Genomic DNA, 16,049 nt, shown 5'->3' with positions numbered 1-16,049 from the left:
ATGTAACTCTAAGTAGGGCCTAAAATAGTCTTGTATGTCCATTATTAAATGGAATATGCTTAAAATCAAGAATTGTGTTTTTAACATAATCATATTGATCCTCTTACTAGTATAGACCATAAGACAGAAAATTCATGATGTGTTTGGTTAATTCCACTCAAAGGCTACATTCACATTCCAAGTCATTGCTTTGAAACAGCATGCATGTGAACATCACATTTTGCTTGCACTATCTGGGTTAACCAAGTCACATTTGTGTGACCACTCATTTAATTTAAACAAAGGATGCATTTTTAATTTTAAAAAATAGTATGCTTGAAGAAGCCATTAGTCGGCTATATTCATTAAGGTTCAGAACAAGAAAGAAAGCCAGACAGGCCATTTTATCTGTTTTACCAGCTACTGCTACCACTGCTAAGAAATCCTGCTGCAGCCATTGCTGACTGATTATATCAGCACCCTATGCATCCACAGAGGCAAAAAGTCACATGTATTCCAATCTATCATTCTCATTCAAGTCACATGACCACATATCAGACATATATTCAAGGTAGGACCACATATGATAGTGAAGACATTAGATTTGTGTATTCAGACAGCCCTAAAGAATCATATCTGTGACACAGTATGGTAAAAAAATCAAATTTGTGTCACTTCAGGCTAGTAATGTGAATATAGCCTAAATGCTTTGATTACAATTTTAAACATTCATAGTTTGCATGTATCTAGCGTTTAGTTCTACATAAAACATATCTAACATCCTGATTCTAATTCATAGGCTCTTACCACCCTTTTAAACTTACAGTTTTTTTCTCTGGGGTGCTGCCAGAAGATGTCACAGAAAGTCGCTTCTCTCTGTGGACTAGCTTGCTGTTGGGCTCCCTCAGTGCTCTCTTCAACTCATTGATACTTGCCTGGTGCTTTTGCAGGACATCTTCAGATTTATCCAGGAACTGCTACAAAGCAAACCAATCAATAATGCAAACCTTTTCATTTCAGCTTGTAAAATATGTTTAAACGGATGTAATTATTTAACTGATATGCAATACAAACTGGGAGCTAAATAGCTAATAAAAATCTGATGGTATACTTTTTTTCTTTTCATGACAAGTTCATCCTACCTATTCTTTAAAGAAAAAGGAATTATCTCAGCTTTAAAAAAAAAGTTGTGTAGCTACTCACAAGTAGTGAGTAAGTTCAAATAGACACCATTAAAAAGAGAATTGATTCATCAATTTAACACCAACAAAAACAGCACATGAACATATGCTGCATGCGTTGATAGTTAATAAATCTCGAATTAGGCCCAGAACCTTCACTGACAGATAATCTGTCTTTGTATAAGAATCCTTTCAGATACACAACAACTCAGGGAATGGATGTGCCAGAAGTAGTACCTCCTGTTTATGGCGAGGGGCCAAATCCTGGTCCGACTGGTCAAAAGGATGAGTGGGTGAGATATGGTGCAAGGAGAGGCAAGGCGAGGCACAGGAAGGGAGAGGTGAAGGGAAACAGATTTAGGATTGAAGACAAGTAGGTAGAGCATGGTTGAATTTACAGGGAAGGCAAGCAGCCAAACAGAGAACAAATCATATACAAATGCACTAAATTCAGCCATGAAACTAAAAAGTGTGTAAAGGGTTGTGTCATTGTTCCTAGATAAATTGATCCAAATATACTTTTTTGAAAGAAGATTGATTACAAATGTCTAAACAATGTACCCAGACCAGTGACACACATGACAAAAGTGCTTTCTTTTGAGATGCAGTCTGGTATATTTAAATTGTCATTCCTAAAAAAACAAGGACATGTGCTGAAAATGTCACCCTTAATTCTGATAAATGGAACTAAAGTAGTAAGTACTACAGTATGTATACTATGTATGTATGTACTTTGGTTTATATGGCATGATATAATTTAGCAATATGTGTAAACCATTCTACTTTTTCTGTACTATCTGATTTACGTCTGCTCTTCACTTTAACCACACAATACAAACCAAGTTACAGAGCATCAGTACGTTGCAAGATCCTTTGTATATTAACTAGGATTAAAACTTATTCCAAATATTTAAGGGTGAATTCTATTGTTGCAAACATTACAAAACACAGGACACGATATTAAAATATTGTGATTCCAGTACAAACATCGAAGCATGAAAAGACATACGTATGTATGAACACCCTGTTGCAAGGTATTGCTAATAATTATGAATAACTGCTCTTGATAATTGTTTTTTTTTTTTTCCCTTTGGCATAATCTATGTTTACACAAAAGGACAGACAAATGGTAGACACCATAAAATACCTCAGCCTTAGAGTCTAGAGGAGAGCCTGGCTCCTCCCCCTGCCAGCAAAAAAAAAGAGGAAAAAGCTATTAGTAGAAAGCAGGGAACCATCATAAGAGGAGCAAGAGAGAAATGTATATTGTCAGACTTGGCAAAAGGCACTGGGAAGTTATATTCAGAAAAAGAGGGGAAAAAATAGCTGGATATAGATAGATATTCAGAGCAGCAGAAGAAAGAGGAAACTGTATAAGAAGAGAAAGAGAAGGGCAAAAGAGTAGAGTGAAGAAAGGTAGCTAGGGGGAAACGTAATGGAACAAAGGAAAAAGGCTTAAGAGGAGATGAATTACATTTCAATTAGAAGATAAGGTAATGCGCCAGAGATGAGCCATTGTCGTAGGTTGGACTCCTGGCAATATATGTAAATCTATTTGTCTTCTATGGATAAAAGAAAATTTAGATCTACTTTAAATGTACATAATAAAGGCCTTAACCTACTAGGATAGGATTTACCCATCAGAAATTCATTTGTAATATTTTATATATGCGACAAGTATAGGTGGTTTTGTGTCTAGTTCGTCATCTAAGCAATCAAAAAGTATTGTAGTCAATTTTGTAACACGCTGCATTAAAACTTATTTATGACATTCCTTAGACAATTTAATCTTTTAATAAAATTTAGTATGAAATATAGATCTACTCAAATGAATGAAATATAGATCTGCTTATTAATAATATCACTACTATACCATGGTCTTTGATGGCGTAGCATCTCTGTCTGATCTCCTGTCTAAGGTATGCTTCAGCTGCTGGTCCAGATCCTGCTCCAGACTAGACCCCATGTAATCCCGGTCCAGATCATCTCTGGAGAGACTATGTGTAGGGTCACTGGAGGTATGCTGTGAGAGTCTGTCCATTGTATCGCCCAGAGCAGATGCTAACAGCAACAAGCAACCAAGAATTTCTTAAAAGTCATACATTTAATCTTTTCAAAAATTCAGTTGAATTAATGAATAATACATTTGAAAAGTACACACAAATATGGTCTACAATTTTTGTTTAAATGACCTCATTTTAAATTCTTTGAAATATGAAAATCTTAAGTACAAATGACTTAAAAACTGTTAAATGTTTGCTTATTTTATAAAAGATTTACTGCGAAAAATATATCAAAGCAAAATATTTAAAATATGAGCAAATAGCAGAAAAGTATCAAACAAGTATCAGTATTTAAAGTATCTAATATTATATATATATATATATATATATATATATATATATATATATATATATATATATATATATATGTAGTTATATATATGTAGTTATATATATAATAATATATATATTGCACTGGCTAATAATTTTGATTATTTTAATAATTAAATGTTTAAAATAAAAAAGACTATCTGTGTAGTGAAAGTAAAATATTCAAAATATTTATTTTCTATGACACTTTAACCATTCTAAAGTGTTACAACCTGTTACATTTTACAGTGTTACAAATGTTTTGACTCTGCACAATATAGCCCATTTTACCAGGGAGTTATTAATTATTGTTTGCCAAAATAATTGCAAATAAACACATTTAATACAAACTCGTTAACATAAAAATGAATTGTTTTACAGCACTTAATGAATTGACCAACACATAGTATAACAGAAAAGTTCAATGAGCAGTAAAAGGTCTCAGAAAGAGGATGGTAGATTTACATTCACAAGTCATAAATGTCTCTTGAAACCATTTCTAAACAAGTGCAGATTTCAAGATTAATCCAAACAATTGTACCTAGGTACAATATATTGGAAAATTTGCCATGCCCGTCCAATATTGCCATTATATTTATGTTCCTGATTAGTGTATGTAAATTTATGATTATATGTGTGTGTGTGTGTGTGTGTGTGTGTGTGTGTGTGTGTGTGTGTGTGTATGCAGGCTCCTTTAGCACAAATTACTGCATCAATGCGGCATGGCATGGAGGCGATCAGTCTGTGGCACTGCTGAGGCATTATTTGAATACCAGCTTGTTTTGATTCAGGTTGTTTTGCAGCCTTCAGCTTGTCTGTATTGTTGGGCTGTATTGTTTTTTTGGTGGTGTGGGGGGGTATGCTTTCTATGTTTCATATAACAATGATGAAATATTAAGGCAATCTTCAAACTAGTGCCTATTTCACCCGCATCCTGCGATCATAATCATGAATAGCGCTTGCTCTGAAGTGATACCACATGTAAAATATGTAAGAGTGTACGTATATGTCAATGTAGTTATGGTTGAAAATTGTACTGTTATAATAAAAATGAATATAACATACCCCCCTCTAGACTGCGTGAGAGTAAGTGCCTCCGGCTAGCCGATCGCTCAAACTGAGGAGCCGGCCTGTCAATTAATGCACTCGCCTGACGAGTCTGGGCCTGGGTCCGCCCACTGTAGCGGAACTTTGAGCCAATTACCAAAAAGCCTTTGGGTGGGGGTTCAGGAGACACCAACCTATGAGAATTACCAAACAGTCAAAATAGGTCGATTGCTTTGCAGTTTCTTTTTTGGATAGGCATACATTATAAACCTTTCTATAAACTTCAAAATAAAAAAGAACAAAAACCTTCTTTTTCTATTTAGAAGTTTATAAAAAATAAAGTATTCATTTCTGTCTCATTTACATTTACATGTTAACAAACATTTCTAATACATTCATCATATTCAGGTAGAATGCAAATTGGCCATCAGCAACAAGTCTTTCTAGGTTATAGGTATTGCATTGAATAACAATTCTAACTGGTAAGTGGTTTGTGGGGTGAAGCAGGGAGAGCCTACCTGAAAAAGGTATGGTGTTCGATGCAGACCTTCCATAAGCGTTTGGAAGCTCGATGGTTGGGCAGTTTAAAGCCAATGGTGCTCTCAAACTGTTCATACTGTAGGTGCAGGGCAGTGTGTGTTTGTGTTGAAAAGAGTGAGGGGAGAAGGAGCAGTATGTTACTACAAATAAGGTGATGAAATCAGTGAAACTAAGACTAGCGCATGCACACATAAATGGCTTGCACCAGGGGCAATTTTAGAATAAGACCTTCGGAGTAATTATTATTATTATTATTAAAAATAAATGTATTATTTTAAATATATTTTAATTAGTAGCAATATTAGAATTAATACATCTATAGTAAATAAATATAAATATAATAAATAAAACAAATATATATATATATATATATATATATATATATATATATATATAATAATTAATACTATTACAAATATAATAATATAAACATCATTTTAAATAGCTTCATGGCACATTTTTTAAATAAAACAAATAATAGAATATGCTGCCTGCAAATGTATTCAACTATTTTATTGCTGTGTGTAATAATGGTTTAGAATTATCGATCACAGATTTCAATATCATAGACTATTTTTAGTGCTGAGACTATGCACAAATGGCGATCTATAAGTGAGCTCCAAACAGCTTGAACCATTTAATAACTACTGTACTTCCTCTTCTCTATTTCTTCCCACTGGCATGTAGACTACTAACGCCATGTAATAAAAAAAAGTTGGCACTTTTTTGTCTTTAGGTGTGCTAAGATAAAATTTAGGGGTGTCTGAGCACCCATCAAGAAGGTCTAAGTTCGCCTATGCCTTGCAAAAAGTAATACATATTAAAATTCACCCAATGTTATTTGTAAATAATAATTGAATTGTATGCTATTTGCGTTTGAAGATAAACTCATATCATTTTATTTTCTAAAAGCTTTGCAGAGGTCACTTTATAAATCTCACTTCTCTCTCTTTCTCTCACACACACACCCTTTATTTGCAGATGCTCTTGTTATATGCTTAGATACATCGGAAATCATAAGCATATATTGCATAGTCCTTGATTACATTATTCAAGTGTTAAAAAGGGGGAGAGATTTTTAAAATCTCATATTACTGATAACTGATATTAAACTCCCGTCCACATCAAGCACACTTTATGAGTTTATATGCATGCTGTCTATGCGGGGCAACCTGAATAGCTTGTGAGTAGACTGAGAAGGCTGTTGATTAAAGGCTGTTTCACACTCACAGTCGTAAAAAATTAGTAGCTTATGATGAGCACAACAATCAAAGGAACTTGTTGATTAATGCATCATACATTTCTCTCAGTTTCTACATGTAGATGTTAAAGTGTCCACATAAAACAGGTTGATCTGCTTAACTTAAATCACTTACATTTAGAGCACTATCCTATTGTAATCTATATATTAAATGTTTTTCCATTTACTAAGAGTTGTTAGTCACATTTTCCAACTTATGTTACTACACAAGCATGTATTAAAAGTTTCTAAAAAGAAAACATTAAAAGAAAAATCAAAAGACCTTTTTCTCTACCTCTCCAGGGCGGATTTTGATGTAAAAGTTGCTTCTCTTGTAGGAGATTTTAAGAATCTTGGGCCAGGCAAAACGATTAATGCGCAAACGATCCCTGTAGATCAACAATCCACTTGAACACACACCTAACATTATGTCAATGCCCTCAGAGTCCTGCAAAATACCACACACACAAAATAAAAACATTTTTAAAAAATTACAATAAGTAAACATTCTATTCGGTTATCAAGCTGGACACATACATTTGCAATACGTTTTTGATGGGTGCATTTTCAAATTAAATTTGGTTTATATAAAATCCATTTACAGTTATACAGTAGTTACTGTATTTGCGAAGAAAAACTGTTTGTATCTTTTAAGTTCCCATGAGTTTATGTAAACTTATCCAAGGTAAACTTAGTTTGACTGGCTTGAAATTGAATTACTTGCGTGAGTTACTGTAACTTAAAATAGAACTTGCAATATCATTATTAGAAGACTTATTTAGTATTCCAGTTGCAGGTTTAATATAAATTACTTGGTGGCAAGTCAAAAATTACTGCAATTGCTGAGCTGCGTTAGAAGAAGATTTACCACATTCATCACTTAGGAGGCACTCTTTCGCTGTTTAGTTGTTATTTGGACATTTTCCATCATTTCCTTTCAATCAGCTGGACAATTAACAAACTAGGCAAAACACACAACCACTAGGGTTTTTAAGTAAAGACCTTGCCGTGGTGTGTGTGCGTGTGCGCGTGTGTGTGCGTGCATGTGTGTGTGTGTGCGTGCGCCTGCATGTGTGTATGGTTGTGTGAAGAGCAATGGGTGATTACAATCAAAATAGTCTAAATGAGTCAGGTGATTGGGTTTTTATGTGTCATTTTGCAGCAGTAAAACTGTTGTGACAATGTAGGCTCAACTTTTACTAAATGCTTATTTAACATACAGCCCATAATCCTAATACACTGCAGTGAATATCTAAACTATGTATTTAATTGTTCTTGTTTAATTGTTCATCTTTGGTAGTTTTTAAAAGCTCTTTGTTAAGTTAATATCTAATAAACAATTATTTATCTTATAATTAATCATCATGTTTTATGCTTATGTTTCATTAGCATTATGCTTCCTCCTTAGGAGTAGTTAATGTTAGATGTAACTGCAGATGTGCACCTTTGCATGATGAAGATCAACACCGTACATTGAGAGCTTTTTAGCATTCTCCAGGAAGTTCATCTCAGCTTCTGCGGGACTCATGCCCCTGTAGCGGAGCACAATCATTATTATCACTATTATTATTAACATAAAATAGTACCACAATTAGAAAAATTATAATTATTATCATCATAATCTAATCATTCCACAATGAATAATGAGTAAATAAATATGAAGTGAAATATATTTCCCATTAAATAGATAAGTAAATAAATAACACCTGAGTGCCCAGCAAATTTACTGTATTTGGGCATGTTTATAGGTTGTTTGCCTTGAGAACAAAATAAATTATTTTGACTAAAGGACTGCTAGGTATATTTTGAATGGATATATTTGGTTTTACTTATTAAGGTACATTCCATTGTCTTCTCATTTTAGTCATTATAGTCAGTTAGCCAGTTATGATGAATAAATGTCCCATTTTTACAGCCAACAAAAACACAAGGTTGAGTGAAAATATTATTTGTATTTATATTTGCACCTTTTATTTGCAGGTATGTAGTTTTTAGATTTCTATTTTATAAAATGCAATATAAATATTGTAATTATATAGCATTTTATAAAATGAAAATCTAAAATCTACATATTTGGAAGGCTACTGTACATGTTCTGTCTATTCTGATCAGAGTAATGTGGGTGTGAATATTTGTGTTCTGTTCCGCTCCCTTGCCTGTAAGTGCGATGGAGTTCCATAACCCTCTCTTCTAGCTCACGTGTCTGGTTGGGAGCGAAGCGGAAGTCGCTGATGTAGTCAAGTCCATGCTCATCTGGGTCAAAATCTCCCAGCTCAGCCTGCACGACGTATGAGCCTAGCAAAGCGTGTGTGACAAATGAACATGGCAAGCGCCCCGACAGCATGTCCTCTCTTAACTGAAGACACAGGTAATACCTAAGCACACAGGCACAAAGGCATCACAACCATTCAGAAAGCAACCAGGGTCCAGGATTTTGCCTTATCTTTACTGAATTACTGATGCACTAATTAAACAAATAACATTTGACAACATGTTAAGTAGGAATAAGGGGATGTGGTAAAAATAGGGGTGGACCAAAATACTATGTACAAAATGTACTACAAGTTTATCATATCTTATGGTTGGATTAATGAAATACGTTTTATTTAATTAACAAAGTGTCTGGGATTCTGGAGGTATCAGCCTTTAAATGCAGATTGCACAGGCTTTGTAAAAGCAAATTGTTCAATTTTTCTATATACAGTATTTAAAATTTACAGGTTGTGCAGACTGGGATTCGGGTTTTCAAGTAGTGCTACTGCATTACATATACATAATTATTAAAATTTTCACATTTTGGCATCATATATATATATTTTTTTTTATATTGTGTCAATTTGTATCATTACAACCCAAGTTAAAACAGCAAAGAGGTGCAAGTTATATAACCATCTGTAGAGATTGTGGCTGCTGGGCAAAATAATGCATTAGCAATTTGTAAAGGTTCAAGAAAAAATAGCAGAGATCAACCAGCTAGATGTGCAGAATTTAGCTGCAAATGCAGTGCACTCACCGAGTGATGTCTTCTATTAGCTGTGAGGGGTCAGGAGGATAGAACTTGACAGCAAATGAAAACTGCCAAGAGCCTACTGCAAGCCAACAGGCAAAAACAACTGATTAAGAAAAGGTCTTTACACTTTAAAAACCTTAGAATGTAACTTTTTATAACACTATTCATGAACCCAAATGCATGTAAGTTATGCTTATATTTAGATGGAAGCAGTTATGTGTAAGCATTATACAATGCTACAACCTAAGCATAAAAAAATCTAATATTTACTATTGGGTTTTGTTTCTGCATTTACAGCATTTTAGGATTTACAGTATGTATTTGCATTTACAGTATAGTCGGTGTAGTCATCTAGGTCTAATAATAAGACAAGAATTTTAACAACAAGAGTTTTAATAGTGACAAAGAAAGTGTGTAATTTACAATGCACATAAAAATTTCGAACTGTACTGCAGATTCTTAATGTACTTATCCCGAGCAACTTACATTTTTATCTCATAATACATCTGAGCAGTTAAGGGTTAAGGGCCTTGTTTAAGGGCCCTACAGTGACAACTTGGTGGTCATGCGATTTGAACCTGGGACCTTCCGAACTGTAGTTCAATGCCTCAACCACTAAGCACTAAATTTAATTGTACATTAGGCACTGAATTTAGGAGTACATTAGGCACTAATGTTTTTAGTTTTTTTTTTTTTTTAACTTACCCCGAATTTGTTTTTTGATCTCTTTTGACGGGTCCAGCCAGTTCTGAAAAGAAGGGGGAAAACTCCAATGATTACTGATCACTTTATATCACAGACAGAATAGCAAACCTTTCATCATATGTAGTAACACAATGTGTCTCTGTCATGTACAGTATATGACAGTAATACATTACAATAGTGTGATATATTCCATTAAATGATTAGGGTATTCCACAGCATGTAGTTGTTGATACAGTCACCATAGATCCAATATAAGGTGTTGTTAAAATTTTTAAAGGTTGGAGTCTTACTCTATATTAGTTCACATATTTAATGAGAAACATTTTCACAACAGAAAACATTTCTATATTTCTAGTATGTGTAGTACTGTAACTAGTATTGAATTTTTAACTCTGATACAGCATTGAAGCTGTTTTACTGAACTATACTGGTCTATCTATACTATAGTACACTGTGTACATTTAATTTCTGGTACATTAAATTCCAAGAATTATATTCAAAAAATCTATAACAGGGGTATAAATATATTAGTTGGAAAACTCTATAATGAGAGTTTGGCACAGTTTTTTGTTCACAGCATGACCACAGCACAAACAGCAAAATAGCTTTGCACTATTTGCACTATTTGTGTTATCCTGCTGTGTCTTACTACCTCACAAAATATCACTTTACACTTTGATCCTAGTAACTCACTCAACACATCTTACACATCACATTTTACACAAGGTCCCTCATCTACTGCATTCTTAGCAGATATATATATATATATAGTAGAAATATTGTAGAAATAAAACAGGGTAGTGGCATGGTGGTGTAGTGGTTAGCACTGTCGCCTTGTGCCTCCAGGGTTTGAGTTTCATTCCTGTCTCTGTGTGCATGTTTTCAAGTGAGTGGAGAGAAAGGGCTCTCCTGAGGTTGGAGTGGATGAGTGAGTAAGTAAAAAATAAACTTTGACAAATAGATATAAATTTATTAGCAGTATGCAATGAACAAATCATAAGATTATTTCAAATAATAAATAAAAAAAATTCTGCGCACCTTGATTAATAAGATGTATACATTATTCAGATTATTTAGAATAGAAATTCACTGTTGCAAATAAAATTAATCTGACAAAAATGTGAGTACTATCCTCATATTTGCTAAAATACATTAAGATCATTATACTGTACATCTATGAGAAATGATTATGGTACAACATTAGTTTAAGTTTTTCTTTTAATAGGAAGCCTTATTTGCAACAGCAGTGATAAGAAGCAGAGAACCTATATTATTATTAGTGGTGCTTACGAAGCGAAGCACTACTGTTGTTTTCTTACAGGCTTATAAGTGGTGCTTGCGAAGCTTGGCACTCCTATTGTTATCTCTCAGAGTTCTTTTTCTTTTTTTCTGTTTATTACTCTTTTTTTTCCCATACAAAATCCATGAATGAGGTGTCAAATTGTGCTGCTTATTCTGGAATGGAGTGCTACGATTTTTCTAAAAAAAGTCAGATAAACTAAACATTGAGACCAAATTTGACAGGTTGTAGCGCAGAGCAAGAATTTTCTTGATAAAATTCACCACATTTGTATAGGTTTGCAAGCTGTGTCAGAACATACCCTGCAAGAGGGTAAAGTTGCACCCCTGGGGCACAAGAGGCGCCCAAATTTGCCCCATTGACATATAATGGGGGAAAAATCCTATAGACTTAACATTGAGACCAAATTTAATGGATTATAGTGCAGAACAAGAATTTTGTAGAAGTCTCAAATTTACCACATATAAAGAGGTTTGCAAACTGTGTCAGAATATAGCCCGGCAAGAAGGTATAAGTTTTATCCCTGGGGCACAAGAGGTGCCCAAATTTGCCCCATTGAATTATAATGGGGAATTGGGGGCAGAACTATTCCCGTACCGTTTGTCGTAGACCCAAGAAAGAGGTGGCAAATTGTGCGGCTCATTCGGGAATAGGGTGGTATGACTCTTGTAAAAAGGTGGGGGTTAAATTGCCCCAAGGGAGGCAATTGTATCACCCTTAAAATCCCATAGATTTAATAATAAGAGAAATTTTGACGGATTCTAGCACAGAGCAAGAATTATGTAGAAAGATAAAATTTACCACATTTTAAGAGGCTTGCAAGCTGTGTCAGAACATACAGTGGGGCAAAAAAGTATTTAGTCAGCCACCAATTGTGCAAGTTATGAGAGAGGCCTATAATCTTCATTATAGGTATACCTTAAAATAGAGACAAAACAAGAAAAAAATCCAGGATATCACATTGTAGTTTTTTTTTTTTTTTTTTGCAAATTATGGTGGAAAATAAGTATTTGATCAATAACAAAAATTTTTCTCAAAACCTTGTTATATACCCTTTGTTGTTCAAACGTTTCTCTGTAAGCCTTTACAAAGTTTTCACACACTGTTGCTGGTATTTTGGCCCATTCCTCAATGCGGATTTTCCTCTAGAGCAGTGATGTTTTGGGGCTGTCGCTGGGCAACTCGGACTTTCAACTCCCTCCAAAGATTTTCTATGAGGTTAAGATCTAGAGACTGGCTAGACAACTCATTTCAAGAGCTTGAAATGTTTTTTACAAAGCCACTCCTTTGTTGCCTAGGCAGTGTGTTTGAGATCATTGTCATGCTGAAAGACCCAGCCACGTTTCATCTTTAATGCCCTTGCTGATGGGCACGATATCTCACGATACATAGCCCAATTCTTTATTTTCTTTATACGGATCAGTTGTCCTGGGCCCTTTTGCAGAAAAACAGCCCCAAAGCATGATGTTTCCACCCCCATGCTTCACAGTAGATATGGTGTTCTTTGGATGCAACTCAGCATTCTTTCTCCTCCAAACACGAAGTTCTATTTTGGTTTCATCTGACCATATGACATTCTCCCAATCCTCTTCTGGATCAACCAAATGCTCTCTAGCAAACTTCAGATGGGCCTGGACATGTACTGGCTTAAGCAGGGGGACACATCTGGCACTGCAGGATTTGAGTCCCTGGCAGCGCAGTGATGGGGTGCTACACGGGGTGCTACACGGGGTGAGATCTTGCGTGGAGCCCCAGGTCGAGGGAGAAGTTTGGAGTGTGACTGTTTGAGATTGTGAACAGGTGTCTTTTATATTGATAACAGATGCTATTAATACAGGTAACGAGTGGAGGACAAAGGAGCCTCTTTAAAAAGAAGTTACAGGTCTGTGAGAGCCAGAAATCTTGCTTGTTTGTAGGTGAGCAAATACTTATTTTTACACCATAATTTGCAAATAAATTCTTTAATAGTTCCTACAATGTGATTTTCTGGATTTTTTCTTAATTTTGTCTTTAATTGTTGATGTATGCCTATTAGGGGTGGGTGATATAACCAAAATCTTCTATCACGGTAGAAGCAATTTTCTAACTTGATAATGATATATATCACAATATAGCTATTTGTATCTGAAAATGCATAAATAAAAATTTCAACACAAAGAATGTAATTTTATTTAAACTGTGAATTGCTGAGGTTTGCGGCATTTTTTTACTTTGGCCATATCCGTTTAGATGCTTGGATTTCAGATGATAGAAAAGGTTAGACGCGTTTCCACCACTTGTTAAAACTGTGCACTTGCGTGCACTTGCAAATCACATTCATCTCATTCGTATCACTTTTCTTATACCCAAACCAATTCCACACCACAGACGATCCACCTTTTTTGTCACATGTAAGCAAACTCACTGCTCCTGCACTGTCTTCTTCCATTGTCGAAGTGTATGTGAAGCCAAACACATCAAAAGTGGGACGAAACCGTGGCACCTGATTGAACCAAATATCTGCGCGGCCCAGTGGACAGCGCAGCACGACTATCTGGATAGCGCAGAGATGATCTTGTTTATTTGCGCAGCCCGGTGGATCGCGCAGCGCGGACCAACTTGAGCAGCGCCGCTCGAATCACAAACCTGCTCGACCCACTGTTTTTTATTTAAAAACTATTTATTTAAAATGTCAGGACTGTTAAATATTGTTTTCGCCTTGCCATGCCTGGTTTGTACGTGCGCATCCCAGCGGGGAAAAATGTATTTTGATGGTCGGCGCAGTCTATTTCTACCAGAGTCACGCAGGTTTGTGATTCAAGCAGCGCTGCTCAAGTTGGTCCGCGCTGCGCGATCCACCGGGTCTGGATATTTGGTCTGCCCACACCGGCTCAATCAGGTGCCACAGTTTCGTCCCACTATATATGTGTTTGGTTCCCCATAGAAGTGAATGTGTATTGCATGGTTACGTAACGTGCAACGTCACATGATCTCAACTGCGATTAAGACGATAGACCAAAATCTCTATCGGTTGACAAATTTCTACCGGTTAACCGTGCCTACCGGTATATCGCCCACCCCTAATACCTATGATGAAAATTATAGGCCTTTCTCATTTATTTAATTGGGAGAACTTGCACAATTGGTGGCTGACTAAATACTTTTTTAGACCAAGGGTATTAGTTTTACCTCTGGGGCACAAGGGGTGCCCAAATTTTCCCCATTGACTTATAATAGAGATTTTGTCAAGTAACTAGTCCTGAACTGTTTGTCATAGACAAATGAAAAGGTGTCAAATCGTTCGGCTTATTTAGGAATAGGGTGCTCGACATGACTTTTTTAAGGGGTGGCCAGGAAAATGCCCCAGCAGGGGGCAATTAACATATAATGGCAACTTCTATAGGAACTTTGAAACTGAACCTGATCCTGCACTGTGGATCCCATTGTTGTAGAAACACGGGGGAGGGCTCCTAACTCAGACAACCAATCAGTATTTCGCATTTTGCTAACAACATGATTAGCATTTTGCTAGCATGATGCTAGTGTGATTAGTATGTTGCTAGCATGACATTAAGCTGATTAGCATGTTGCATTACAAATGTACTATAAATTCAATTTAATTCAATTTTATTTGTATAGCGCTTTTAGCAATTGTCATTGCCACAAAGCAGCTTTACACATTCAAAAGAATTATTTAAGTTTGTATGAAATGTGAATGTGTATGAATCAAAATGGTCAGTTTGTCTCTGGTGAGCAAGCCGAGGGCGACAGTGGCAAGGTAAAACTCCCTGAGATGGTAATAGGAAGAAACCTTGAGAGGAACCAGATTCAACAGGGAACCCATCCTCATTTGGGTGAAACAGAAAGCAGTAAATGATTTGCATTTATACAGTGTGTTAGGTGGCAGGCAGTTCAGTTATAATAGCTGATGTTAATTGATGTTAATATGGAGTCCAGGTAGTTATTGAAGACCCAGGTAGACTTGTAAGAAGTTCAAGTCCTGATCTATCGAACTCTCAAGTCCCCAGAGAAACAGTTGCCCAACACCAGTCGAGGCCAAAACCATCTTCTAGGTAGATCCACTATAAACCTATGACCTTAGATGCACTGTTTGTTTCCAGAGAATGCAGCTAGCTTAACAGTATCTAGTATTAATCAGCATCTGTTGCAAAGAAGTGTGTCTATTAACAGTGATTTAAGAGCAAGTAATGGAAAATTTGCAAGAACACTACTTAAAAAATTTATTTAAATGTAGGTAATGACTGCTTTCTTATTTGAGTCTCTATACACTAGTAACAGAGCTAATATAGCTTAAAAATGCCATGTTCACTTTATATAATTGCTGCTGGTATTTTTTTAGACAGTGAAAGGAAATTGAAGATACAAAGAATCTACATTTAATTTAATTACTAAAACATGGGCTTGATCTGTCTATAAACAGCATATATATAATTGACAAAAAAAACATTAAAGTAATGTTTACAGAGATGACATGGTTTGCCAATGTTGGTGTGGATTTAAGTGGCTTGTGGAGAGTTTTGACCTAAACACCTTTGAACACTTGAAAGGATGAATTGGTATGTCACATATTAGGCCCTTTCACCCCACATCAGTGCCTGACATCACAAAAAGCTTTTGTGGCTAAATGGAAAAATCTCTACACTCAAGAAACTTGGGCAAAGCTTCCAGAAGCGCA

At 35.5% G+C, this 16,049-nt stretch overlaps 1 protein-coding gene across 2 annotated transcripts in view; it reads right to left on the bottom strand.

Annotated features, from left to right (window-relative positions):
- si:dkey-178k16.1 (protein 4.1) overlaps nucleotides 1-16,049 on the bottom strand; it is a 70,788-nt gene that overhangs the window by 11,699 nt on the left and 43,040 nt on the right. For both annotated transcript variants that reach the window (XR_008356106.1, XM_053482469.1), the window contains exons 5-15: nucleotides 10,075-10,117; nucleotides 9,373-9,448; nucleotides 8,516-8,734; nucleotides 7,804-7,891; nucleotides 6,643-6,807; nucleotides 5,098-5,195; nucleotides 4,598-4,773; nucleotides 3,034-3,221; nucleotides 2,308-2,346; nucleotides 1,398-1,433; nucleotides 804-956 (exon numbers count right to left, since the gene is read on the bottom strand). Coding sequence is in view for 1 of the 2 variants with exons in the window: in XM_053482469.1 (XP_053338444.1) it covers nucleotides 804-956; nucleotides 1,398-1,433; nucleotides 2,308-2,346; nucleotides 3,034-3,221; nucleotides 4,598-4,773; nucleotides 5,098-5,195; nucleotides 6,643-6,807; nucleotides 7,804-7,891; nucleotides 8,516-8,734; nucleotides 9,373-9,448; nucleotides 10,075-10,117 (1,281 nt within the window). In the remaining variant the exon portion in view is untranslated. The remainder of the gene's footprint in view (nucleotides 1-803; nucleotides 957-1,397; nucleotides 1,434-2,307; nucleotides 2,347-3,033; nucleotides 3,222-4,597; nucleotides 4,774-5,097; nucleotides 5,196-6,642; nucleotides 6,808-7,803; nucleotides 7,892-8,515; nucleotides 8,735-9,372; nucleotides 9,449-10,074; nucleotides 10,118-16,049) is intronic.

Source organism: Clarias gariepinus, chromosome 22, assembly GCF_024256425.1.
Source record: "Clarias gariepinus isolate MV-2021 ecotype Netherlands chromosome 22, CGAR_prim_01v2, whole genome shotgun sequence".
In the NCBI taxonomy this organism is placed as follows: domain Eukaryota; kingdom Metazoa; phylum Chordata; class Actinopteri; order Siluriformes; family Clariidae; genus Clarias; species Clarias gariepinus.
The sequence above is the reverse complement of the archived record's forward strand: the minus strand, read 5'-3'. Positions and strand labels throughout refer to the sequence as shown.